The sequence below is a fragment of the Gymnodraco acuticeps genome, unplaced genomic scaffold (assembly GCF_902827175.1).
Source record: "Gymnodraco acuticeps unplaced genomic scaffold, fGymAcu1.1, whole genome shotgun sequence".
In the NCBI taxonomy this organism is placed as follows: Eukaryota; Metazoa; Chordata; class Actinopteri; order Perciformes; family Bathydraconidae; genus Gymnodraco; species Gymnodraco acuticeps.
Window position 1 is genome coordinate 126833 of NW_022992316.1, and position 26903 is coordinate 153735.

Below are 26903 nucleotides of genomic sequence, written 5' to 3' on the forward strand. Positions count from 1 at the left end.
AGAATAAGTCTGTGGTTCCTATGTTGCATGACCTTCAAAATGTCTGCTTACACGCCAGCTTGTTTAGCGTGACACGTCTTGTTTAACTGTTTCCAGGAGTGACAGTTCAAAGGTTGTCAGTTTCTGATGGCCAGGTTTTGTGCTGCTTGTATCACATCTTGGGTTCCCAGCATGCAGCTGCAAAGGGTCTGTTTCCCAACGCAGATATGTGACAAACGTGGCGGAAAAACAAAATAAACACTCAGTCGTCTCGCCGAGACTGACGTAGGGCTGTTGACCCATCGAGAGGTCAAGCGAATTGGAAAATACATCAGAGAATTGTTTGAATTTCACGAGTTCTTCCCCACTTCATCTCCCCTTTCTGAAATTGATTTGTGGTGTCAAACGGGACATGTTGAGTGTAGGAATGTAAACAAGGCAGCGCTGCACTTGATCTCTTCTCTCTGCTCTCAAGAAACATCCCACCTTTGCATATTCCATCACCTACAAGTTTGATAAGGCTATCAAAACATCTGTAAGCGATTGTCCGTGGTTCTTTTTTGATGTGCTTCTGCTTGATTCTGTTCCATGTGACTCTCTGTCAACAGCTGGCAGAGGTGTGAAGAGATGAGAAGCTCACCTGTTTACTTTGGCAGTGCAGAGCGAGGGCAAACAGCCAGTTTCCTGTCACTGCTGCACACTGGATCCTCCCGTTGTGTCCCCTCACATGTGAGTGAATCCATTCAACTCATGCACAAACGTTACCTGGCATTGCACTCAAACTGACGAGCAAGGGTCAGGGGAGCTTACGTAAATTAAGGGAGGCATTTCTCCGATATCACATCCGAGTGGAAAGACTGATTGTGTCACTGACTTTGTTTTAAAGGTGCAGAAAGACACTTTTTCTACATATATTCAGTAGGGTTTGTTATTGGTTTTCTTGTCTATATTTGTTCCAATGCCTCTGTCTGTGACTCAAATCATAGTTTTCCCACATTCCTTATCGTTGCCTGTTTAGGATCTGTCTCTCAAAGTCCCACCTGAATGGAACATGGGAAATCCAATTAAGGAAACACACTCTAACTTCTACTTTAATTAACGGGTTTATGTCGTTAGTACGGAGTTATTTGATATTTTCCATTAACGCTGAGACCCTAAGCATTTATCAGATAGTCATAGGAGTAGCTTCGCTGAGACAGACGTTGGAAACAAAAACATCTGTGGCTGCACCTTTGGCTCATTGAGTAACAGGTAAATAAGTGTTGCTACTTTACCTTTCATCACGCACTAAAATTACAACAAGAAAACCAAGAGACTGAGCTTGTTTGGCACAATCTCAACGGGCTTTGAAGTGTGCTGAATGCTGAATGACTTGCCCTCTGAATGGCGGAGCAACATGTGTCATTTAGACGGCACAGATTTGATGTTTTTCTTTTAATGATCGGCTTCGCTTTCCACCATCAAATTGTTTGGGTTTGTTTTACAAGAGGAGATGTTTGACAGCTTAATGCTAAACGACACGAGATATTGTCTGGTTGCCATGCATGTGTGATAAGGCGATGCTTTCAAGTATATGTTATAGTCGGTGTTGTTGTTAACCAAAGGAAACTGGAGTAAATATGTAAAAATATGTTCGTCATTTTCTGGCTTAGTTCCCTGAATGACACTCCTCGCATTAGCCCCTCCCACTTCCTGCTTTCCTTTAACCAATCAGGGTGCAGTATTGTTATGGATCTGCCTCTCCAAAGTTCATTTTGCACACCATCCCTATAAAGAAAGTGCTTCTTTTTTTTTTGGACTTCTTTCTGCAGACTCCTTAGCAACGTTCTGCTCTCCTTAGCAACGGTATGCTCTCCTTAGCAACGGTCTGTTTTCAAAATATAACAACCTCTGGAATGTCCAAATTGACCAATCAGCATTGAGTATTCAACTAAGCCGTGTAGCAATTTACAAAAGCAGTTTCTGTAGTATAAGTATGTACTTTAGGACATACATTATAGAACGTACCACCGGAAAAATAATATTTAATGTTTGTTACCCAACATGTTCAAAGTTGCCTCTGTTTGTTTTGGTTTTGGCCCCTTTTGTTTTTAAACTTTTGTTTAAAGCAGTGTGAAATGTTGTGCATTGACGGGCTAAATATGGTTCTTCCCACCATGTTCCCACCCCTCTTCCCCTAAATATGGACTCATCCGTTGTAGTACATCTAGAGGAGGAGACAGCGGAGTCCTGTGCAGACGCGGAAAGTCCCCAATTATGTGGTAATTCTAGAGAGTGGTTGTGATATTTATTCTTATTGCCCAAAGAACTTGGCATTTATGAGACTCACCACAAACACATTCCCCACAGCTCAGGCAAACTTCATGCCCTTTGCACTCGTTTCAATCAGAGGAAATAGCAGCTGGGGCTGATTTATGGACTTTGAAAGGAAGTCTCCAGAAGCCCTGCGTATTTAATTCTGGTGCTCCTTTAAGGAAATAAAATAAAACAAGGTAATTACGTTTACAGTAGCTCCTCTTTGATATATATGTGTGTGATTCTCCACAGCCTTATCTTAGAAATACGGTCAAAAAGTGTCCAAATAGTACTGATGGATGTGGAAATGACATCAGGGAAATGTAAAGTCAAGTTGTCAATCAGGCATCTTTTATGTCACACCTCTCAAAGCTCGACCGACTGCTCCTAAAAGGTGTGATTTGACTCTGCTGGATGTGCATTGTATGTAATCAGCATGGAGTCAGAATGTAAGGCTGAAAGACGCAGCGGGGTGGCTGGGTTTCAGAGCTCAGGCCGTCACAGGGCACAATTTATGGTCATTATGGTGGTCTATTTCGAGCTATAGTGATGGATTCTGCTCCATTATTGTCCATTATGGAGAAAGATGGCCGCACAACCATGCCAGAAGCTATCGGTTCCCGCTGCAGCCATTTGAAGGTGATTTGTCTTAGCAACCATGATGAAAATATACAGACATTTCGTATTTTTTAGGATGATTCTTGTATTTGTACACACAGTAAAGCAAGGTTTGACCTATTAGGGTTAGCTTAGCTTAGGATGGTGACTGGGAGCAGTGGGAACAACTAGCCAAAAACATTCTTGAAGCTCCTTTGCATACTGTATCTCTTAATGGGAATGTTTTTGGACCGTTGTAGCCCATTTGCAGATGTCAGCAACTGGAAAAAATACAAAGTAAATATCATTTTACGGAAGACTAATCACTTAACTCGTCCCAATGCATCTCACAATATCCATTCCAGGATCCTTGAGTGTGTTTTAGGACCATACGCTGTCTGTTTGCTAATTATCCAACCGTGTTGCCAACTTGGTGCTGACCCATACATCACTTACACCAATAAGCCAGCCCTCCATAGTCTCAATATATTTATGTTTGAATAATGGTGAAGAATTGGGAAATAGGAGGGCTTTATTCCTGGCATGGTGACGCTGCAGTGGCTGTCGTCTCAGCACAAAGTGAAGGGAAAAGTCCCAGCCAGTTTCACAGCAGACTCCCTTCTGAATGCCAGCATAGCCCCCCAGTGGATATTAATCAAAACACTCGATCAATAACTTCTCAAGTGCTAATAAGCACTGGCACGTTTCGTGATATGTGAGCCCCTTCATCATTTCAACCAGCCGGAGATTTATAGGAAATCCATTGTTAGGTCCAAAGTATGAGGTAATATAGCACTTAGTAAATGAAGTAAAACCAAAAGCCCGGGGTGATTTGTATTTCATTTACAAAGGACATGTCTAATCATTAGGAGCTCCATCTCTCTAAAAAGCAACCAAACAGCGGTAATGATGGCTGTGTTCTTTTATAGCTTACTTACTCAGCAATGACGCAGGAGATAACGAAGAATAGTGAAGCTCCTCCTCTGGTTCACTCCCAGAATGCCTTTGGGGGACTCCTATCCACCGCGCAGTGATTAAAGTCATGTTAAGGAAGCATTATGGGTCAGGTCATAAAATAATTAGATTTCTTTCCCCCTCCACTGTCTCTCCTATCAAAGTGATTGGTCTCTTGGTCATCTCACTGGCTGACATAATTGTTAATTAACTATTATGGGCTGCCCTCTCTCATCTATATCTCACAGCAATTACTCATTTGACAACAATGCGATATATCACAGTGCATGATGTATGGAAACACACCCGTTTTATGGGTATGAACCCATGAAAGTGTGGCGCGTTTACTCCCAGCTAGATGCTTTATTTACTCAGTTATTGATCACCGTCATGTTGGTCTGGCGTGGTATTTCCTGCGATGAATCACAGTGGTTTAGTTCATCTCTGTTAGCATTAGCACAACCTGTTGCATTGCACACATCTTCACAAGTCGTGGTTTCACTTAATCACCTTCTGGTAAGAGAAGAACAAATATACAAGCTTAAACTAAAGTTGTGTTATTTAATAATGAGTTATAGCATCTAGCATAGCATCTATTTCCAGCTGGAAGGACAGATAACCTGCACCACTGATGTGGCACAAGAATCTGACCAAGTTACACAGAAAAGCAATGACTGTATACAGGGAAGAGACACAGGTATAGTACAGTAAGTATAGTGTGTTAATTACAACCCTAACATCCATATTATAATTGCCTGACAATGGTCAAGGCGACACCCTTCTGTCTGAGAACATTTAGTAGTTAGGAAACCTATATACAGTGGGGCAAAAAAGTATTTAGTCAGCCACCAATTGTGCAAGTTTTCCCATTTAAAAAGACGAGAGGCCTGTCATTTTCATCCTGGTATACCTCAACTATGAGAGACAGAATGAGAAAAAAAAAAAAAATCCAGAAAATCACATTGTCTGATTTTTAAAGAATTTATTTGCAAATTATGGTGGAAAATAAGTATTTGGTCAATAACAAAAGTTCATCTCAGTACTTTGTTATATACCCTTTGTTGGCTGACAGAGGTCAAACGTTTTCTGTAAGTCTTCACAAGGTTTTCACACACTGTTGCTGGTATGTTGGCCCATTCCTCCATGCAGATCTCCTCTAGAGCAGTGATGCTTTGGGGCTGTCGCTGGGCAACACAGACTTTCAACTCCCTCCAAAGATTTTCTATGGGGTTGAGATCTGGAGACTGGCTAGGCCACTCCAGGACCTTGAAATGCTTCTTACGAAGCCACTCCTTCGTTGCCCGGGCGGTGTGTTTGGGATCATTGTCATGCTGAAAGACCCAGCCACGTTTCATCTTCAATGCCCTTGCTGATGGAAGGAGGTTGTCACTCAAAATCTCACGATACATGGCCCCATTCGTTCTTTCCTTTACACGGATCAGTGGTCCTGGTCCCTTTGCAGAGAAACAGCCCCAAAGCATGATGTTTCCACCCCCATGTTTCACAGTAGGTGTTCTTTGGATGCAACTCAGCATTCTTTCTCCTCCAAACACGTCTAGTTGAGTTTTTACCAAAAAGTTCTATTTTGGTTTCATCTGACCATATGACATTCTCCCAATCCTCTTCTGGATCCTCTAAATGCTCTCTAGCAAACTTCAGACGGGCCTGGACATGTACTGGCTTAAGCAGGGGGACACGTCTGGCACTGCAGGGTTTGAGTCCCTGGCGGCGTAGTGTGTTACTGATGGTAGCCTTTGTTACTTTGGTCCCAGCTCTCTGCAGGTCATTGACTCGGTCAAGATGTGTTTGCTCACCGTTCTTGTGATCATTTTAACCCCACGGGGTGAGATCTTGCGTGGACCCACGGGGTGAGATCTTGCGTGGACCCCGTGTGGTTCTGGGATGTTTGCTCACCGTTCTTGTGATCATTTTGACCCCACGGGGTGAGATCTTGCGTGGAGCCCCAGATCGAGGGAGATTATCAGTGGTCTTATATGTCTTCCATTTTCTAATAATTGCTCCCACAGTTGATTTCTTCACACCAAGCTGCTTACCTATTGCAGATTCAGTCTTCCCAGCCTGGTGCAGGTCTACAATTTAGTTTCTGGTGTCCTTTGACAGCTCTTTGGTCTTGGCCATAGTGGAGTTTGGAGTGTGACTGTTTGAGGTTGTGGACAGGTGTCTTTTATACTGATAACGAGTTCAAACAGGTGCCATTAATACAGTTAACGAGTGGAGGACAGAGGAGGCTCTTAAAGAAGAAGTTACAGGTCTGTGAGAGCCAGACATCTTGTTTGTTTGTAGGTGACCAAATACTTATTTTACCGAGGAATTTACCAATTAATTCATTAAAAATCCTACAATGTGATTTCCTGGATTCTTTCCCCCCATTCTGTCTCTCATAGTTGAAGTGTACCTAGGATGAACATTACAGGCCTCTCATCTTTTTAAGTGGGAGAACTTGCACAGTTGGTGGCTGACTAAATACTTTTTTGCCCCACGATATATATTGTATTATTATAAATTCCCATGACAGTCATCAGCTCTTTGCACGTCAAGCTGAGTTGTCTTCAGAAATACCACAGCTCAGGGAAAGAGGTCCAGGGGGAAGGGGGGAAGAAAGTTAAATAAAAAGCTCTTTAAAATGGTATTCATAAAGAAAACGACCAACAATGTACCTGTTGAAAATTAAAGCGCACAGCGAAATCCTGTCTGATGACAGTTGGAAGAATGCCGGCTTTATGGGAGGAACGTCTCTGCCGTATCTTTTAAGCGTGATTATTTACTTAAAACAACAAAACAAAGCCTGAGTCTGGCGATGGGACGACGGGGCCTTTGATTCAGCTCCGAGCTTGAATTCTTAGCTAATAAATTGTTCCACGCCTTTGTCTGGGGCATTAGCGGCAGTGGTCTGCGTTTTTCTTGCCCTAATCTCAAGAATGCAGCAGCCTCTTGAGAAGCTCAGGAGTTTTCAGGGGTTTCCTCCTCTTCTTCACTTTTTGTTTTCTTAGAACACGCTCTGGATTGACAGGCCTCACCGTTAGCCTTCTCCTCGGACATCTGCTTTTCACCGACTCTCCCTGAACACATCGAGGCTGCAAAGCATTTTAAAAGACTCACACACACACACACACACACACACACACACACACACACACACACACACACACACACACACACACACACACACACACACACACACACACACACACACACACACAGAGAGGTGGGAGAATTACTCAGAGCTTGTACTTCAGTAAAAGTAGAAGTACACAGATCTTGTACTTGAGTAAAAGTAGAAGTACTCAGATCTTGTACTTGAGTAAAAGTAGAAGTACTCAGATCTTATACTTGAGTAAAAGTAGAAGTACTCAGATATTGTACTTGAGTAAAAGTAGAAGTACTCAGATCTTGTACTTGAGTAAAAGTAGAAGTACTCAGATATTGTACTTGAGTAAAAGTAGAAGTACTCAGATCTTGTACTTGAGTAAAAGTAGAAGTACCAGAGTGTAGGAATACTCTGTTACAGTAAAAGTCCTGCATTCAAAATGTTCCTCAAGTAAAAGTATAAAAGTATTCTCATCAAAATATAGTGAAAGACAGTAAAAGTAGTCGTTGTGCAGATTGGTCCATTTCAGAATAATATATATGATATGTTTTATAATGATTGATCATGAAAGTGTTCTCAAAGCTGGTAAAGTTGCAGCTAGTTTGAATGGCTTTGTATACTGCAGGGTAGCTGGTGGATTTACTCCAGGTGGAACTAAAGTCTGATTTAACACTTGATTAGATTTCACATCATTCATCCACATCTGTAAAGGTATTAAATACAGGTAGTTGAGTAGAAATACACCCACCCAACGCTGTGCGTGTGAAATACAGCAGGCTTTTCATTACAGAAAGCGTGTGTGTGTGTGTGTGTGTGTGTGTGTGTGTGTGTGTGTATGGTTTTCCATGTGACCTGGGAGGGATCCTGAGCTCACGGCACAGGTATGAGCAGCTTAGCTTTGTGACGACAGCTCCTGACTCACCTGCACAATCACCTCCTCTCTGACAACTCCCTGACAATAAAATAATCATTAGGGGAGATCGAGACGTGGATTTCAAAGAGCTGGATTGTCTCTGCACAGTGACAGAGGGGATAGACGTCACACATTTTGTATATTTAAAACTATCAACAAGTATTTAGATCCTATACCTCAATTAAAACAGTTACAATAAAACTCCTGCATCTTTCTTTGGTGAAATTACATGTTTTCTGCTAAGCATGCAAATAAAAATACAATTATTTGACTAAAAGGTAATATTTTCTTATCCCAATTGGAGTGGAGTAACAGTATAAAGTAAAATAGGATGAAATGATTCAAATAATGTATTTAAGGATGAAGGAAGTGTGTGTTTGCAGTGTAAATTATCTCATGTGTTTTGCATGGTCTCGTGCACTTGACTAACATGTAAGCCATTACATAAAAATGATGTGTTAAACATTACAAAAAAAAATATATAACTAATTCACAAGCCTTTAGAAATATATCTAACTTAAGATATGAAAAGTACATCATTATTTAAATACATAAAACACATTACAATTACTTTTAAATAACAACCAACCAGCTGACAAGGCTCAGCCAATCAGAGGCATCGATGAGGCTCCATTTGGGGGGAGGAGGCGGGCCTTGGCTGGTTACCTGGCAACCACTAACACTGCGTTGATAGGATGGCAATGCGGAAGGTTTGGATTTTAAACTGTTTTTCACCACATTTAGCTTAATTGTTTATTCATAATACAAGGAGAGATATGTTGATATATGTTCAGGTTTACTCTCTTTGTGTTCATTACGTCTTTTTCTTACACATATCTGGCTTTATATGGTCGAAGTGAGTGTCGTTTGAAAGACGACGTTCTCTTTATACATGACGTAATCACGCAGAGCTACGTTGATTCGAAAGTGGTCGTGGTTAAATCCCAACTGGGTTTGTTTTGTTTTGCGCCTGCTGCTAATGAGTTAGCAATTAGCAAACACCTGTGTGAGTTTACCCGCAAACCGTTTCGTTTTACACTGAAAACAAACAACGCACTTTCTTATAAATGCATACAATGAGGTGAGGCTTATTGTTAAAGCACTTGTTGCTACAATAGTTATTTGTATTTGACAATTATAATTTTATATTCCTAGCATTTTATATTCCTCATACTATGTGGTCAGACAGCAGGTTTCACAATGCATTTGTTTAGCTAATTCTGAGTTAAATACTAATTGTGTATTTAATATGCAAAGGTTAGAAAGTTGTGCTAAGTCCCATGTAAACTGTTACTTGAGTAAAAGTAGTAATACCACACTGTAAAAACAGTCAATTTCAAGTCAAAGTACTGCCTTGAGAGTGGTATTTAAGTATGATCAGAAACATTTAATTAAAGTATTCAGAATATGCAGAAAAAATATGTAAATATTTAAAAATATTTAAAAGCAAAAGCAGAAAATCTTCACATTTTTAAGAATCTGTAGCTTTGAGTTAACCCACTCGTAGTTTTAGTGACTTAAATATAATGTTGGATGGTTTAATCTACTCCAAATACTCATTTTGTAAAAGTATTTCCTAAGTATTGTGTGTAAATATGAGTAAATACATCCGTAAATATAATTCTAGTGGGGTAAAAAGTACAACATTGGCTTCCAAAATGTAGTAGAGAAGAAGAATAAAGTAGTATAAAATGAAAATACTCTGGTAATGTACAAGTACCTCAAATGTGTACTTAAGTGCAGTACTTTCCTCCTCTGAAACGCAGTAATTATAAGCATTGTTATTATTATATTGGACTTAAAATCTCAGTGTACATTTCACATTCATATATTCAGTTTAATATTTAATTCATCCATCCCTCACATACTTGTGTATTTGTTATTGTTCAGTTGTAAATTCAACATGTATATTTTCTACTTTTGTGTTTATTTGTAGTATTTTTAATTTGTATTGTACAATGCCATGTCTGCTTTGATGCTGCAACACAAACACTTCCCACATTGCGATCAATAAAGTACTTCTTATCTTACCTCTCTTATTAATATCTTTCTTCCCAGGGCTTTCCATTTAAACCAGGCCACAAGCTGGAGCATTGGCTTTCAACATGTAGTAGAGTAGAAGTATAAAATGAAAATACTGGGGTAAAGTACAAGTACCTCAAATGTGTACTTAAGTGAAGTACTTTCTGTCAGGGAATAATTCGCCCTGCATGTCCTCCTCCTCCTTCGCCCTCTGACGCAGCTGACCGGCCTTGAGCAGCCGCTATCTCCCTTAAAGCAAGTTGTTGTTGTTGCCAGTTTGTGAGCGGGCAGCTCTCGGTCAGAGATAGTTGTTGTTGTGGGACACCTGGAACACATCCTTCTCAGGGTGGAGATGACCTCGAGCCATAAGCGACAACAAATGTGATCCAGTGTCCTCAGCTGTTTAGTCTATCCAGTGAAGAATGTTGATTATTACACTCTGAACTAAAACCTGGAGCTACAGGAGGGCTCTGCAGAATTGATGTGGCATCTCAGACCACGGTCTGACCACACGGTTGAGATGCCACCATCAATTCGTGACATGTCTTGTGAATTCTCCAAATAAACCGTCAGTGTTTGCCATCAAAGCTCCAGCTCTCCTTGTGTCTCTCTGAGTCCTGACTCCATCAAAGCTCCAGCTCTCCTCGTGTCTCTCTGAGTCCTGACTCCATCAAAGCTCCAGCTCTCCTCGTGTCTCTGAGTCCTGACTCCATCAGAGCTCCAGCTCTCCTCGTGTCTCTCTGAGTCCTGACTCCATCAGAGCTCCAGCTCTCCTCGTGTCTCTCTGAGTCCTGACTCCATCAGAGCTCCAGCTCTCCTCGTGTCTCTCTGAGTCCTGACTCCATCAAAGCTCCAGCTCTCCTCGTGTGTCTGAGTCCTGACTCCATCAGAGCTCCAGCTCTCCTCGTCTCTCTGAGTCCTGACTCCATCAAAGCTCCAGCTCTCCTCGTGTCTCTGAGTCCTGACTCCATCAAAGCTCCAGCTCTCCTCGTCTCTCTGAGTCCTGACTCCATCAGAGCTCCAGCTCTCCTCGTGTCTCTCTGAGTCCTGACTCCATCAAAGCTCCAGCTCTCCTCGTGTCTCTCTGAGTCCTGACTCCATCAGAGCTCCAACTCTCCTCGTGTCTCTCTGAGTCCTGACTCCATCAGAGCTCCAGCTCTCCTCGTGTCTCTGAGTCCTGACTCCATCAGAGCTCCAGCTCTCCTCGTGTCTCTGAGTCCTGACTCCATCAAAGCTCCAGCTCTCCTCGTGTCTCTCTGAGTCCTGACTCCATCAAAGCTCCAGCTCTCCTCGTGTCTCTCTGAGTCCTGACTCCATCAAAGCTCCAGCTCTCCTCGTGTCTCTCTGAGTCCTGACTCCATCAAAGCTCCAGCTCTCCTCGTGTCTCTGAGTCCTGACTCCATCAGAGCTCCAGCTCTCCTCCTGTCTCTCTGAGTCCTGACTCCATCAGAGCTCCAGCTCTCCTCGTGTCTCTCTGAGTCCTGACTCCATCAGAGCTCCAGCTCTCCTCGTGTCTCTCTGAGTCCTGACTCCATCAGAGCTCCATCTCTCCTCGTGTCTCTGAGTCCTGACTCCATTTGCTTCAGAAGTTTCCCCCACACTTTCCACCTCTGAAAGTCAGCCTTTTCTTAGCAAGCTCCACATTTGTGGAATCAGCTTCCAGTTTGTGTTCGGGCGGCAGACACCCTATCCGTTTTTAAGAGTGCGCTTAAGACCTTCCTTTTTGATAAAGCTTATAGTTAGGGCTGATTAGATTCAGCCCCTAGTTTTGCTGATATAGGCTTAGTTTGTCGGGGGACATCTTACTTCTTCCTTCTCTCTGTCTGTACCTGTGTACTCTCATGTTCCGATTAACCCAGCTTCCCCACATGTCTTTCTTTTTGGTGTCTATATACGCCGGGATCCGGAGTCATGGATGATCCTGCGCTCCTCTGTCCTGGATCGCGAGCCCTGGATCTTGAGTCGTGGCTGTGGTCCTGGATCATAGGTCCTGGATGGATATCCTCGTGGATTCATCTTCCTATTATACACACATGCATTTCCAAATGCATTCCAATTTATTATCTTTTCAATTTACACACGGCATCTATTGCACGTCTGTCCGTCCTGGGAGAGGGATCCCTCCTCTGTTGCTCTCCCTGAGGTTTCTCCCATGTTCCCCTTAAACTGTGGGTTTTCTTTGGAAGTGTTTCCTTGTACGATGTGAGGGTCTAAGGATAGAGGGTCTAAGGACAGAGGGTCTAAGGACAGAGGGTCTAAGGATAGAGGGTGTCGTATTGTCATACTGATATTTTGTACAAACTGTAAAGTCCACTGAGACAAATGTAACATTTGTGATATTGGGCTATATAAATAAACATTGATTGATTGATTCTGAACATAAATATCTTATGTTCACAGGGTTTGGCGTCTAAAGCGAGCAACAAGCTGGTGATCACCTCGGCTGCTTTCCAAGACCACATCACTCGCAGCCTGTTGTTTCCACATTTCTCCCCTGAAGACCCTTTATGGAAGTGCAAATGGAAATCAACTCGAAAAAGAGTGGAAGTCAACGGCCTGCAGACCCCAGATCAGCAGGAGGAGACAGAATATGTGCTGGATTCGGCTCCACCGCCTTTAACACTAGGTAAAATGCACAGTAAAACATCAGAATCAAGTTTATTGCCAGGTTCGTTTACACATACAAGGAATTTGATTTGGTATCTGGTGGTAAGAACATAAACAATCCAAAAACGTACAAAACTCACCTCTTCAAACTGGCTTTTAATGTGTTTTATTGTTCGATTTTAATGTGAAACACAGGATAAGGAGTATATGGCAAACTACAGTGTGGGAATACTTCACTTCTCATGATTATGCAGTATATAAAACCTATGCTCTGTTTAGTTTTTACTTGTAATCCTCAATTTCTGGAAGTGTGACATAATCTGATCTGTTTTATTGAACGGTAAGGGAATACAGTTACTTCTTTATGAATCCTGTTTCATTTAAAGGGGACCTATCATGCAAAATGCACTTTTTGATGTCTTCTCTCCATCAACATGTAGAAATATGAATCTAAAAGGCTTTAAAGTAACTTAAGTGAAATAAAAAGTACATTATTTCCCTTTGAATTGAAGTAGATATGAAGTATAAAGCAGCATACAAATGGAAATACTGAAGTCTAAGTACCTCACATTTGTATTTAAAGGGGACCTATCATGCAAAATGCACTTTGTGATGTCTTCTCTCCATCACCATGTGTCCCCGGTGTGTCGGGGAACTCACGCAGCGTCAGAAGATAAAACCCTCTCTCTTTTCCTCCGTACCCAAATCTCTAAAAACGGGGAACAACGGAGCTGATCCACATTTGCGTCCGATATGACGTAATATCTGAAATGTGGACCCACGGCCCAATCAGAAACGTTGCTATCAGAAACAATGCCCGACTGTTTTGGACGTAATATGGTCGGTGTTTACATTAGCATCGCTAACACTCAGAGCTAACCTGTGCTGGAGAGCATGTGTGTGAAGAAGCAGGAAGTAAAAAGGAACTCACCTTGTGGTATAACCGGCAAGAGAGAAAGCCTTTGAGCTCCAAACTGTTTCAGAGAGAATCCTTGATAATCCATGATATGGCGTTTCATCACGGCAGCATTTAGTTTAGACAGTAGCTGCCGGGTCCCGCATGAGCTCAGACCCTCCTCTTTAAAGCTTTATACCCAGATCAGCTCTTTAGAAACAGGAAGTGAAATAGAGGGATATGAGGCATGGCTAGATGTTTTTTATATATTTTTATATATCTGAGACCTATGCTATTGCCTAAACATAGCATGATAGCTGACCTTTAAGTCATTATTCTTGTTTGAACCCAGTGTGTTTGCTCTGTTTTGCAGCTCAGAAGTTGGGTTTGGTGGCCTCCCCTGCAGAGAAGCTGACGGAGGAGGATTGGACTCGGGTCAAAATGAGATCTGTTCATCACGGAGACTCGGCTCAACCCTGTTCAATCTGCAGGGAGGAGTTTCACCTCCATCCTCAGGTATTCATCCAACATAGCAGAGACTTAAATGATAAAATACATGATAGAATGTGAAATACAACCAAAAGACAGTGAAAACGATCCCTCTCAAACGTAGGGTAACCAGCTCTAACTATAGGCTTTATTAAAAGGGAACGTCTTCAACACACTGATATGACATTACCATCTCACAACAACAACAACAACAACAACAACAACAAGTTAAATACAATTATAAATAACAGTTGTAACAGTCATTAAATAAAAAACAAAAGAATAAATACAAATAAATTAAGAAATACAAAGAAAAGACAAAGAAAAATAGTCAAAAGGATCGACCAAGAAGAATAATTAATAATAATAATAATAATGCAGTTTTTCATGGTACTCAAAGACACTTAAAATATATAAAAATACAACAATAAGGTTGATTTGAGATTGGAAAGAAGACACACACACACACACACACACACACACACACACACACACACACACACACACACACACACACCCGCCCCCTGCAGTTCCTGTATGGTCTAATCTGTGTAGACAACTGTACAAATTTACCCATACTGCCCTGGAGCTCAACTGTGACGCGATGATGTAGCAATCAGTGAGTTACTGTGAGGGTCATTCAGGCTTTTTACACCTTTCCGATCCCCCTTTTAAGATGCCAATCTCCCGAAGAATGCGGAGACTAGAATAGGCCGCCTCACAAAGCACAGTTGCCATAGATGCACGTGTAAATATTAGTCGAGGCACACAAAAAAAAAGTTAATTAGAGCCTGCTAACAAGGAGAAAGTGACAGGAGGGAATCTGTGCTGATGCTCCTTTGTGTCTAACGGTTGTGTTGCATTCAAGCACTGATCATGGGACAGTTAAAAGCAGCGCATGTGTGCACTGAATTCCTGTTATTACAATACAAGTCAGGTGTTTTCTGTGGGGTTTAAATGTTACCATGTGTTTCTGTTGCAAGCTTTCATATTTAACAGTGTGTGGGACGATCGTTTTATTTCACAGGAGATGATTGGAAGACACAAAGAAGGACACAACAACAAGTTTAAATCAAATCAAAGGTTATTTATATAGCCTAAAATCACAAAACACGTGGGCTTTACAGAGGACAGTGTTAACTAATCATTCAAATGATAAAAGACATGATACACATCAAAGGAAAGACCAAAAGACAGTCAAAACAATACATTAAAATGCCATAAAATGTAGGACAAACGTATCTTCAACACACTGACATTCCCACCCCACAACAACAACAACAACAACAACAACAACAAGTTAAATACAATAATACATAATTGTAATAACGCTTATTGGATACAAAATAAATACAAAGAAAAGAAAATATCAAATTCATAAAAACAACACTTAAAATATATAAAACACAACAGTAACACACACAGTCACACACACACACAGTCACACACACACAGTCACACACACAGTCACACACACAGTCACACACACAGTCACACACACACACAGTCACACACACACACAGTCACACACACAGTCACACACACACACACACACACACAGTCACACACACACACACACACACACACAGTCACACACACACCACACACACACACACACACACACACACACACACACACACACACACACACACACACACACACACACACACACACACACACACACACACACACACACACACACACACACACACACACACACACACACACACACACACCCTCCCCCCTGCAGTATGTTCTAATCCAAACCATAACATGTAGGACTCCGGAGACAAGCGTTGGGTAATCAGCTCTAACTATATGCTTTATTAAAAGCAGCATGTATGCGGACTGAAATCATGTGAACTCAGCACCAATCAGGATGCAGAATGTTCTGCAGGATTTAAAAAGGGAACGTTACCCTGTAGTGTTTTTATTCCATTTCTCCATCGCCTGTAGTCACTGTGAGAATCTCTCTGTGGTCTAATGGCTTGTCAAGCTCCTGGAAATGGTCCTCTGCAGGGGGCCCTTCCTCTGGTGATGGAGTGTGTTGCTCAGGCCAAAACAATGGGAAATCAATATGCCCCCCCCCCCCAGTGCCCTCTAGAGATCTGAGCAAACTGGTTTGTGTGCCGAGCTTTCAGACCACAGAGACCCTCTCTCAGGTGGAATATACTCCGAGACTCCTGCTGAATCCTCTCAGCAAATAACACTTAAAAGGCAGATACACACATTCTCATACGTGCATGAATACACACATTTAGCATGGCTTAAGGCGCCCATACACACACAGCATGAGCACAGACTGTATACACTGTAAGAGCTTTTTTTCCTAAGCACTTTAAGAAGAACACAGCATCGTCCTCCAGAGACGTCTCAACCCACATATTCAGTCAACCTGTGAAACTGTAGATTGGTTTTCATTGCATGCATGATACGGTTTACTGAATAACGCATGTGATTGTACCGTAATCGTATTTAATTGTCCAAACTACGACCTTCTTAAATATATGTACACATATATGACTATTTACGTGTTAATACGCCTTTTTCAAATACATTTCAAGCCCAATTCCCCCTCATTATAAGCGATCTTCTGTTTTAGGGAATGAGCTACGGACCACACAGGATCAATGAAAGGTTGTGATGTAGGCTGTTGTATTCATTTTGTCTTAATTTACATTATTTAATTTCATATTTTGTTCTTGTACATATCCCATATTCTATTTACATGTTTATAGACTTGTTGCACTGCTTTTTCTTTTGTATTTTATGATATATGTTGCCTTGTTGGAGGAGCTCAGGTCAGAGTGCATGTGATGATAAAACCTTTGAGTCTTTGAGTCTTGCTTGTTTCTCTCAGGTGTTGCTGTCCTGTTCGCATGTTTACCATCGAGCGTGTCTGCAGGCCTTCGAGAGGTTTTCTGGGAGGAAGTGCTGCTCGATGTGCAGAAAGGATCAGTACGAAACCCGAGTGATCCACGACGCGGCGCACCTGTTCAGACACCAATGTGCCACCAGGTACAACCAGATGCTTTAAAAACCTGTATTTTACATTGTGTCGAAAAAAATCTTTAATCTAAGACAAAATATCTCTCTTTAAATATTGACTCGTGATCAAATTCAAACGTGAGTTTATAGATTTTTTTCACGGTCTACTGTGTACTGCGTTTTAATTCTATTTTGAGATCTTTAAATTCTAGTATTGTTTATTTCTATTATGCCTTGTTTCGTTTTGTTGTTTTTTACGCTGCTGCAACCCAAGCATTTCGGGTTCAATAGCGTACCCCTTAACTTATCTTTAAATCGATCATATCATAGATTCATGTTGTTGAATGTATCTGAGTTGGGAGACATGGGGCAACTCCAGGGTTTAGTTGAGCTTTTAATTATTACAAAATAATAGTTTTAAGGTGCAATAATTGGAATTGGAAAGTGCAAGAAGCTAATGGCTTCACATCCAAAGCATTGGCTGAAACAGTTTGGGGATTTTTAGCAACATTTGAAGTAAATACTTCTGCAGGCTTCAAGCATGCTGGCGGGGCTGTGTGGCCCGAAAACGTTACAGAGAGTTGAGGAAATCCTTCTGTCCAAAAGACAAGCGGCTGCGACGACAATTCTTCGAAGCAAAGGTGAGTTTATACTTCAAAATTCTTTGGAGCACACTTAACAATCAGGTCGTGTTGTAGTAGCATCGGTCTCCTTGAGTTTAGTGTTTCTACATATCACGCTTATTCAGAGCGTTTGGTGGTTGGTCAAACACAGCCTCAAACAAACACCATACGTCTTCAGAGTCGAGGTTTCAGGGACTCACTGACCCCACTGCTAACACACACACACACACACACACACACACACACACACACACACACACACACACACACACACACACACACACACACACACACACACACACACCACACACACACACACACACACACACACACACACACACACACACACACCACACACACACACACACACACACACACACACACACACACACACACACCTTCACCTGCTCTCACCCTCTCCAGCTCCTTTGATGCTTTGTGGGACGCACGCTGTTTGTCTGCTAATGTGGAGAGAGTTTTGTGTTTTAGTCAAACAGGACATTCCTGGGTCAACACAAAGGCCTGATGTCCCTTCATCCATCTATACATGCTCTGTGTGTGTGTGTGTGTGTGTGTGTGTGTGTGTGTGTGTGTGTGTGTGTGTGTGTGTGTGTGTGTGTGTGTGTGTGTGTGTGTGTGTGTGTGTGTGTGTGTGTGTGTGTGTGTGTGTGTGTGTTGTGTGTGTGTGTGTGTGTGTGTGTGTGTGTGTGTGTGTGTGTGTGTGTGTGTGTGTGTGTGTGTGTTACTAGGGACAGGGTGCAGAGGTGACCAGGATGTTTGGCGACCTGACGCAGGTTGTCATTTTAGGCTTTTGTTCTCCCGTCTCATTTGGAAGCTATAAATCATGCATATTGACGGAGGGATTATTCAGAAGTGGACTCAGGGTCTCTGAGGCTGTGGTGCCTTCACTGAGCTCTCAGAAAAAGGGAACATTGCCACCTAGTGAACCTCCCCTAACTGAGGCCACGGGTGACCAGAGACCAGACGGGTCAACATGTCTTTAACACAGAAATCAGCTGTTCAGGGATATAGAGATTTCTCTTTCTTTAAATCAGCCGGAGCTCCAACACCGTATATATCAGACGTGATGCATCGGTGTGTTTCTATGTGTAATTGTTGTGAACATCCTGGATGTCCTCTTCCAACATGAGAGTCACATGATGACAAAGGTATCCCAACTGTAGCTGTGAACATGACAGGATGTGTGATTACCTAGAAGAGCATCAGGACTGTTTGAGGCAGATGATAGCTATGTGATTAACATGATGATTCAGCCTCTATGGAGAGAGACATCAAGCATGCTCATTTCTGACGTGGAGCTAATCTGAAGTAAACATTGAATACTGCTTTCTATTCCTCCATCTTGTGACTGTGTAACTCCCTCTCTTGGATATCAGCATGTGAAGGACACTGTTCAGGAACTAGTCTCTGTATGTGATGACTCCTTCCATTCTGCAGAGGATCACAGATACATGGATCCTGAGATGAAGCTCAAGCTGGGGACCAGGGAGAGTTTTCTAACAGTAATCATGCAGAGTGCTTCAAACAGGCTGATGAAGCACAAGTGACACATGTGTGAAGGGGATCATAATGTATCTCAAGGGTCTGAGTGTCCTACCGTCCCCTGTCAGTGTCCCTCGCCTTAACATGTCACATACACAAAGACACAGCGTTTACTGAACCAATTAACTCTCACATTACGATACGATGATACTTCAATGCTCAGATCAAGTCTGAAATGCTCCTTGCATCCCAGCAGCTCCATGTGTAACATCAACAGACAAACATCAACACACATGAGAAACAAACAACAAACATTTAACAGCAGGATCAGTGAGAGATGCTCAAAGAGCCTTCAGCGTGCATTTGATGTAGATCTGAGTACTTCTACTTTTACTCAAGAACAAGATCTGAGTACTTCTACTTTTACTCAAGAACAAGATCAGAGTACTTCTACTTTTACTCAAGAACAAGATCTGAGTACTTCTACTTTTACTCAAGTACAAGATCAGAGTACTTCTACTTTTACTCAAGAACAAGATCAGAGTACTTCTACTTTTACTCAAGAACAAGATCTGAGTACTTCTACTTTTACTCAAGAACAAGATCAGAGTACTTCTACTTTTACTCAAGAACAAGATCTGAGTACTTCTACTTTTACTCAAGAACAAGATCAGAGTACTTCTACTTTTACTCAAGAACAAGATCTGAGTACTTCTACTTTTACTCAGAACAAGATCTGAGTACTTCTACTTTTACTCAAGAACAAGATCTGAGTACTTCTACTTTTACTCAAGAACAAGATCTGAGTACTTCTACTTTTACTCAAGAACAAGATCAGAGTACTTCTAATTTACTCAAGAACAAGATCTGAGTACTTCAACTTTTACTCAAGAACAAGATCAGAGTACTTCTACTTTTACTCAAGAACAAGATCTGAGTACTTCTACTTTTACTCAAGAACAAGATCTGAGTACTTCTACTTTTACTCAAGAACAAGATCTGAGTATTTCTACTTTTACTCAAGTACAAGATCTGAGTACTTCTACTTTTACTCAAGAACAAGATCAGAGTACTTCTACTTTTACTCAAGAACAAGATCTGAGTACTTCTACTTTTACTCAAGAACAAGATCTGAGTACTTCTACTTTTACTCAAGTACAAGATCAGAGTACTTCTACTTTACTCAAGAACAAGATCTGAGTACTTCTACTTTTACTCAAGTACAAGATCTGAGTACTTGTACTTTTACTCAAGTACAAGACCTGAGTACTTCTACTTTTACTCAAGTACAAGATCAGAGTACTTCTACTTTTACTCAAGTACAAGATCAGAGTACTTCTACTTTTACTCAAGTACAAGATCAGAGTACTTCTACTTTTACTCAAGAACAAGATCTGAGTACTTCTACTGTTACTCAAGAACAAGATCTGAGTACTTCTACTTTTACTCAAGTACAAGATCAGAGTACTTCTACTTTTACTGAAGTACAAGATCTGAGTACTTCTACTTTTACTGAAGTACAAGACCTGAGTACTTCTACTGTTACTCAAGTACAAGACACGATACGATAGAATAATACTTTAATGGTCAGATCAAGTAAAAACACATTTTGATACTTCAGATTAAATTCTTTTTAAATATCCAATTAGTTTTGATTGCCTTCTTACTCCTAATGTTTTAATAGTGCTAATAAATTGTTTAAATTCTTGATAAAAATGTACAAAAGGTGGTTTGGAGTCAGCCCGTTTCCTTTATGGATTTGACATTTCCCTAAAAATACAATTAATTGCACAGAAAAGACAAAATGTGCATCCATAGCATCATCGCTGAAGTGCATAAGAGTGTCCTGGAGTTGAACCTTTTGTTTCCTAATAAAACAGAATAGACACAATCACAGATGTAAAGGACAACAAAGTATCTATCACTTATACATAGACTCTTATGGCACTACTTCTATTCTCTGTTATTGTATTTACTTGCACTATGGTATCTGTGTTATTGTGTTGGAGGAGCCTGGGACCTCAGATTTTCATCGATATAACACTCGTTGAAAACAGCTGTGTCCGAGTCAGATCCGCTCCTCGATGTGACTCAGAGCTGCTGGGTGGTCATGAGATGGTCTCGTATCTGTTGTCACACTGAGGATGATCTGCTGACAGCTCTGACTGACTTCATGTTCAACAGGAGACGTATTTGCTTAGCTGACTGTAAAGCAAACAGGCGTGTTAGCGCTGGACCTGAGAGACGGAGACACCTCTTCGCTTTCAGCTTTTCCCCAGGAGGCCATGCAGCAGGGCGTCCAAATGTTTTAACTGAGGGCCACAGACAGAAAGAAGTACGAAGGGCTGGGCAGCTCACTAGAGGTGAGGTGTACTGCCTCATAAGTTAAGTTATAAGTCAGCAAAATCAATCAAATGTAGGTCAATTAAGCTTGATGCATATAGACAGATCGTGACAAATAGATGCATAAATGCTTCCTGTGCAATGTTTTAGCGTGGAACAAAGTAATATACTTCGCCAATAATGAAGCTATATAATATAAGAGACCGAGATCTACGGCCCCAGAGATCACCTCCGTTACAGCGTGGTCATGGTTTGACTCCAATAGAATTGACTCTGCATTTTTGATCGCACTCTAGAAGCTATGAGTAATAAATACACTCCAAAATGATTAAATAGCACTATTTCAGAGAATTAATAGTAATTACTCACCAATATTTCCTGTGTAGAAAGAGATAGCCAACCTCTCACAGCTCTCCAGAGAGTTTCATGTATCTTGTTTCAGAAAGAGTTGGGAGCTCATTCCCTAAAACAGAAACCTCAGATCGCTTATAATGAGGGCAATTGGGCTTGAAATGTATTTGGAAAAGGCTTATTAACCTTTATATATACAGTCTATGTTATTACCACATAAATACTGTCATATATTTATACATATAGTATAGTTTGGACACCCCTACCCTAAAGCATCTTTGCACCACCAGGCCACCGTTGTTCCTGGAAAAACCCCACATTACTGAAACGCTATCAGCTGATCCCGATGCCCAGCTTTCAGTTTCTGCTCACCCTGAGTCAACACATTAAGAGGGTCAGAAGTGATGGATCACCGTGAGATAACGCCTCCTCTCCTGTCCAATCTCTTCTCCCTCTCAAGGCAAAGTTCACCGCTGTTTGCCCTGAGTGTGGAGAAGTCCTCCAGCCTCATAAAAGCCCTCCATCCTCACGGCCAACAGCTGCTTAATTAGTGATAAAAGCCTCGCTGTAAAGCAACGCTGATGTCACTGTGACGGGCTCGCAGACAGAGGAAACAGGTGCTAAAGCTAATGCTAATCTAAGTAGCATGGTGCAGTATTTACAAGACGTTACATGTAGTGCCTTGCAATGATGATTACAAGAGATTTGAGCCTTTGCAGACCATTTACATGCATTGAAACACACTACAGGATTGCACATAGTTAGTACGGTGTGTCTGATCTGTACATTGGATTTGTAAATAGCCCAATCATTGATGATGTTTTGTATATAAATAAATGCATATGCAGGTGTTAATGTCGCCTGGCAACAGCCGCTGTACATTGGAGAGGACAAATGAAAGAATGACAAAGAGTAGAGACGTTTTTAAAATGTATAAATGGAGACATATGTAAGTGACCTGACGAAAGACAGACATTTTGACGAGACATCAAAAAACATGTCTTAGGTATTCAAATGTATATTTTCTAATCATTTAGTGGTTGTTTAATATTATATTTTTGTGTCACGTCCAGAAATGACATTATATGGTTGGCAAATATTGAATCTTTTATTTATTGCTCTAAAATTTGAATTAAAAAAACTCTAAATTCCTAGAAATACATTCCCTCAAAGGGAAAAACACCTGCCCTCAAACTCCACAATTGTAGCAGTAAATGTGTTTAAGGGTCATTTGAATTAATGTTGAGGTCATTTTGGTAGAATTCATCCTAAATGACTCCTAAACTGTACAAGACCGTGTTTATAAGCGTGTGTGACGACAGAGAGAGGTGTCAGAGATGTGTGTGTGCATGTAGCCCTTTTTTTTACTGGGTTCCATTAATCCTCCATGTGAGTTTATTGATCTGGCTGTTTAACAACTGCTCCCTGTCCGCCTGCCTCAGCCATCACAATACACACAAACAATTAAGCCGAAAAAACACGTCTCCTTTTGTGAGCGCCTGCTTTGTGCCGCTAACATGTTCCTTTTCTCTCTGATTAGTTGCAGGAGTTGAATGACAGCTTTGTCCGATACTGTCACACCGACACGGAGGCTTTTCTGAGTGAAATCAACCGCTCGCTGTCATCCAGCCGGCGAGTGTTCGAGCAGCTGAAGAGAAAACACATCTCTGAACCTCAGGAGGACGACTGGGACAGAATCCACAGCCAGGTCAGTATAGTAGGGTCTCCAGCACTATTAGCACAAGTGGTACTGATTAGCAGTATAGCACATGTGGACAACCGTTAAACAATGGCTTTATGAGTGTTTTTGGAGGTTATTGAGGATGCGGAGTCCATTTCTGGCATTTAAAGGATCAAAAATGACCTTAAAATATTATTACTCGTTATACACAGACGTGCCCATGCAGACAATTGTTAAAAAATGGCAGATTTGGACAATTTAGGAGTGGGTTTGTAGGTTATTGAGTCCATCTCTGACATTTTAAGGATCAACAATGGCAGTTTTAACCTGAAAGAGGCCACATTGTACTCTGTGTGCTGATTTTGATTATTCTTGGGTTGATTTGGAAGATTTAGTCGACTCTGGATCATTTAGATCGGACAGATTGCCTTTTTATTTGAAGAAAAGTTGTCCACAGTAGAGGTTATTATTTATATCTTGTGCTCTCTGTATCCAATGGTCGCAACACCACCAAAATCAGCCCACAGAGTACAAACATAAAACTGTTATTTCTGATCCTCAAAATGTCAGAAATGGACTCAATAACTCTGCAAATCGACTATTGTCTGCATGGGTATGTCTGTGTATTACGAAAGACCATAATATGTGTACTCTAACTGAAGTAAGGGATGTTTCTGGTCTTCATGGCGTGTTAACGCTTGCATGTGGACGCCATCGTCCCAGCTGCTTGTATAGAAAGGGCTCTCATCCAGAGGTGATCATTCACTTTACCAAATGAAAGGCTAATAATCCTCCGTGTTTACCGAAAACATGAGGATGCACGGCAGGCTTTTCACCGCCCTGCCTGCTGCGGAGGAATTGAAAAGACATTAAGATTTGCTCTTCCTTAAGGCTCCATTGTTGGCTTTTCATGCAGCCATTTTCCATAGAAGAGGGGGGGGGGGGATGTGGGGTGGTGTGCAAAGAAGATGTGTGTTGTTTCTTTATCTGGTGTGAAAGGGGTGAGCAGGAGGGGCTCGGCCCTGAGTATCAAACGGTGAATGTGCTTTCAACACATCACCTTTTCCACAAACTCCGTACAGAGCGGCTCGTTAGGAAGCGTTTAACGGACCCCAAATGTCTCTACTTTAAAGAGTCCTCTCCTGCTGATGTTCAGGTGTATATCAGTATGTAGTGTCTCTACTTTAAAGAGTCCTCTCCTGCTGATGTTCAGGTGTATATCAGTATGTAGTGTATCTACTTTAAAGAGTCCTCTCCTGCTGATGTTCAGGTGTATATCAGTATGTAGTGTCTCTACTTTAAAGAGTCCTCTCCTGCTGATGTTCAGGTGTATATCAGTATGTAGTGGCTCTACTTTAAGAGTCCTCTCCTGCTGATGTTCAGGTGTATATCAGTATGTAGTGGCTCTACTTTAAAGAGTCCTCTCCTGCTGATGTTCAGGTGTATATCAGTGTGTAGTGTTTCTACTTTAAAGAGTCCTCTCCAGCTGATGTTCAGCTGTATATCAGTAGGTAGTGTCTCTACTTTAAAGAGTCCTCTCCTGCTGATGTTCAGGTGTATATCAGTGTGTAGTGTCTCTACTTTAAAGAGTCCTCTCCTGCTGAGTTCAGGTGTATATCAGTATGTAGTGTCTCTACTTTAAAGAGTCCTCTCCTGCTGATGTTCAGGTGTATATCAGTATGTAGTGTCTCTACTTTAAAGAGTCCTCTCCTGCTGATGTTCAGGTTCATATCAGTATGTAGTGTCTCTACTTTAAAGAGTCCCTCTCCTGCTGATGTTCAGGTGTATATCAGTGTGTAGTGTCTCTACTTTAAAGAGTCCTCTCCTGCTGATGTTCAGGTGTATATCAGTATGTAGTGTCTCTACTTTAAAGAGTCCTCTCCTGCTGGTGTTCAGGTGTATATCAGTATGTAGTGTCTCTACTTTAAAGAGTCCTCTCCTGCTGATGTTCAGGTGTATATCAGTATGTAGTGTCTCTACTTTAAAGAGTCCTCTCCTGCTGATGTTCAGGTGTATATCAGTATGTAGTGTCTCTACTTTAAAGAGTCCTCTCCTGCTGATGTTTTAAAAGTTTTCTTTTCTCCACCAGGTGATCCAGAGAGGTGTGAAGGACTGCCCGATCTGCCTGACTGCATTGAGCATCGCTCCAGAAGCAGGTTCCTCCAGCCAATCACAGCGCAGACACACTGTGACGCTGTCCTGCTCACATCTCTTCCATCAGATCTGTCTGGAGGCCTTCGAGTCCTTTTCCACAGAAAGCAGACCTTCCTGTCCGCTCTGCAGATCCGCCTACTACAAGAAACTCACCTGAGCAGGTACACAATCACACGAAACTGCACAGAATCTCATAGTGAACGACAGTTAAAGGAATAATTTCTACCAGAGATGTTAAAGTACACACATCCTGTACTCAAGTAGAAGTACAGATACTGGTGTTTAAACATACTCTGGTGAAAGTAGAAGTACTGACTAAACTTCTTTCCTCAAGTCAAAGTAAAGAGGCTTTGAAATGTACTTCAGTAAAAAGTACCCATAACTAGCAGCTGCTTTAAAGAGTACCTGACCTCCCTTTATATGAATAGAACAATAATGTCATTGTTAGCTAATGAATGTTTCCATGCTGAACAACGGCAACATGACAACGTTTCCATTGGTCCCTCTTCTTTAGAGAAGACCAGGAAATGATGGATACACGGATCGTGTTCAAATCAATAGGCACTGACTCTAAAGAATAATGATCACGCATCAAACACACATTCAGACTAAAGGAACCAGCTGTTTGGAAAATGAGAGAAGTAGAAAGTACAGGTGTTTGAGTTCAACATGTGAGAAGTAGAAAGTACAGGTATTTGAGTTCAACATGTAAGAAGTAGAAAGTACAGGTATTTGAGTTCAACATGTAAGAAGTAGAAAGTACAGGTATTTGAGTTCAACATGTAAGAAGTAGAAAGTACAGGTATTTGAGTTCAACATGTGAGAAGTAGAAAGTACAGGTATTTGAGTTCAACATGTAAGAAGTAAAAAGTACAGGTATTTGGGTTCAACATGTAAGAAGTAGAAAGTACAGGTATTTGAGTTCAACATGTAAGAAGTCGAAAGTACAGGTATTTGTGTTCAACATGTAAGAAGTAGAAAGTACAGATATTTGAGTTCAACATGTAAGAAGTAAAAAGTACAGGTATTTGAGTTCAACATGTAAGAAGTAGAAAGTACAGGTATTTGTGTTCAACATGTAAGAAGTAGAAAGTACAGGTATTTGGGTTCAACATGTAGGAAGTAGAAAGTACAGGTATTTGAGTTCAACATGTGAGAAGTAGAAAGTACAGGTATTTGAGTTCAACATGTAAGAAGTAGAAAGTACAGGTATTTGAGTTCAACATGTAAGAAGTCGAAAGTACAGGTATTTGGGTTCAACATGTAAGAAGTAGAAAGTACAGGTATTTGAGTTCAACATGTAAGAAGTCGAAAGTACAGGTATTTGGGTTCAACATGTAAGAAGTAAAAAGTACAGGTATTTGAGTTCAACATGTAAGAAGTAGAAAGTACAGGTATTT

The 26903-nt window shown here is 41.3% G+C and overlaps 1 protein-coding gene across 1 annotated transcript; it reads left to right on the plus strand.

Annotated features, from left to right (window-relative positions):
- The first annotated feature begins 576 nt into the window (after window positions 1-576).
- Window positions 577-25660, plus strand: rnf32 (ring finger protein 32). Its single transcript, XM_034208412.1, has 7 exons — window positions 577-708; window positions 12270-12495; window positions 13745-13887; window positions 16721-16878; window positions 17381-17489; window positions 23209-23376; window positions 25439-25660. The coding sequence occupies exons 1-7, from the start codon at window positions 607-609 to the stop codon at window positions 25658-25660; spliced, it is 1128 nt and encodes a 375-aa protein (XP_034064303.1). The 5' UTR covers window positions 577-606.
- The last annotated feature ends 1243 nt before the right edge of the window (window positions 25661-26903 follow it).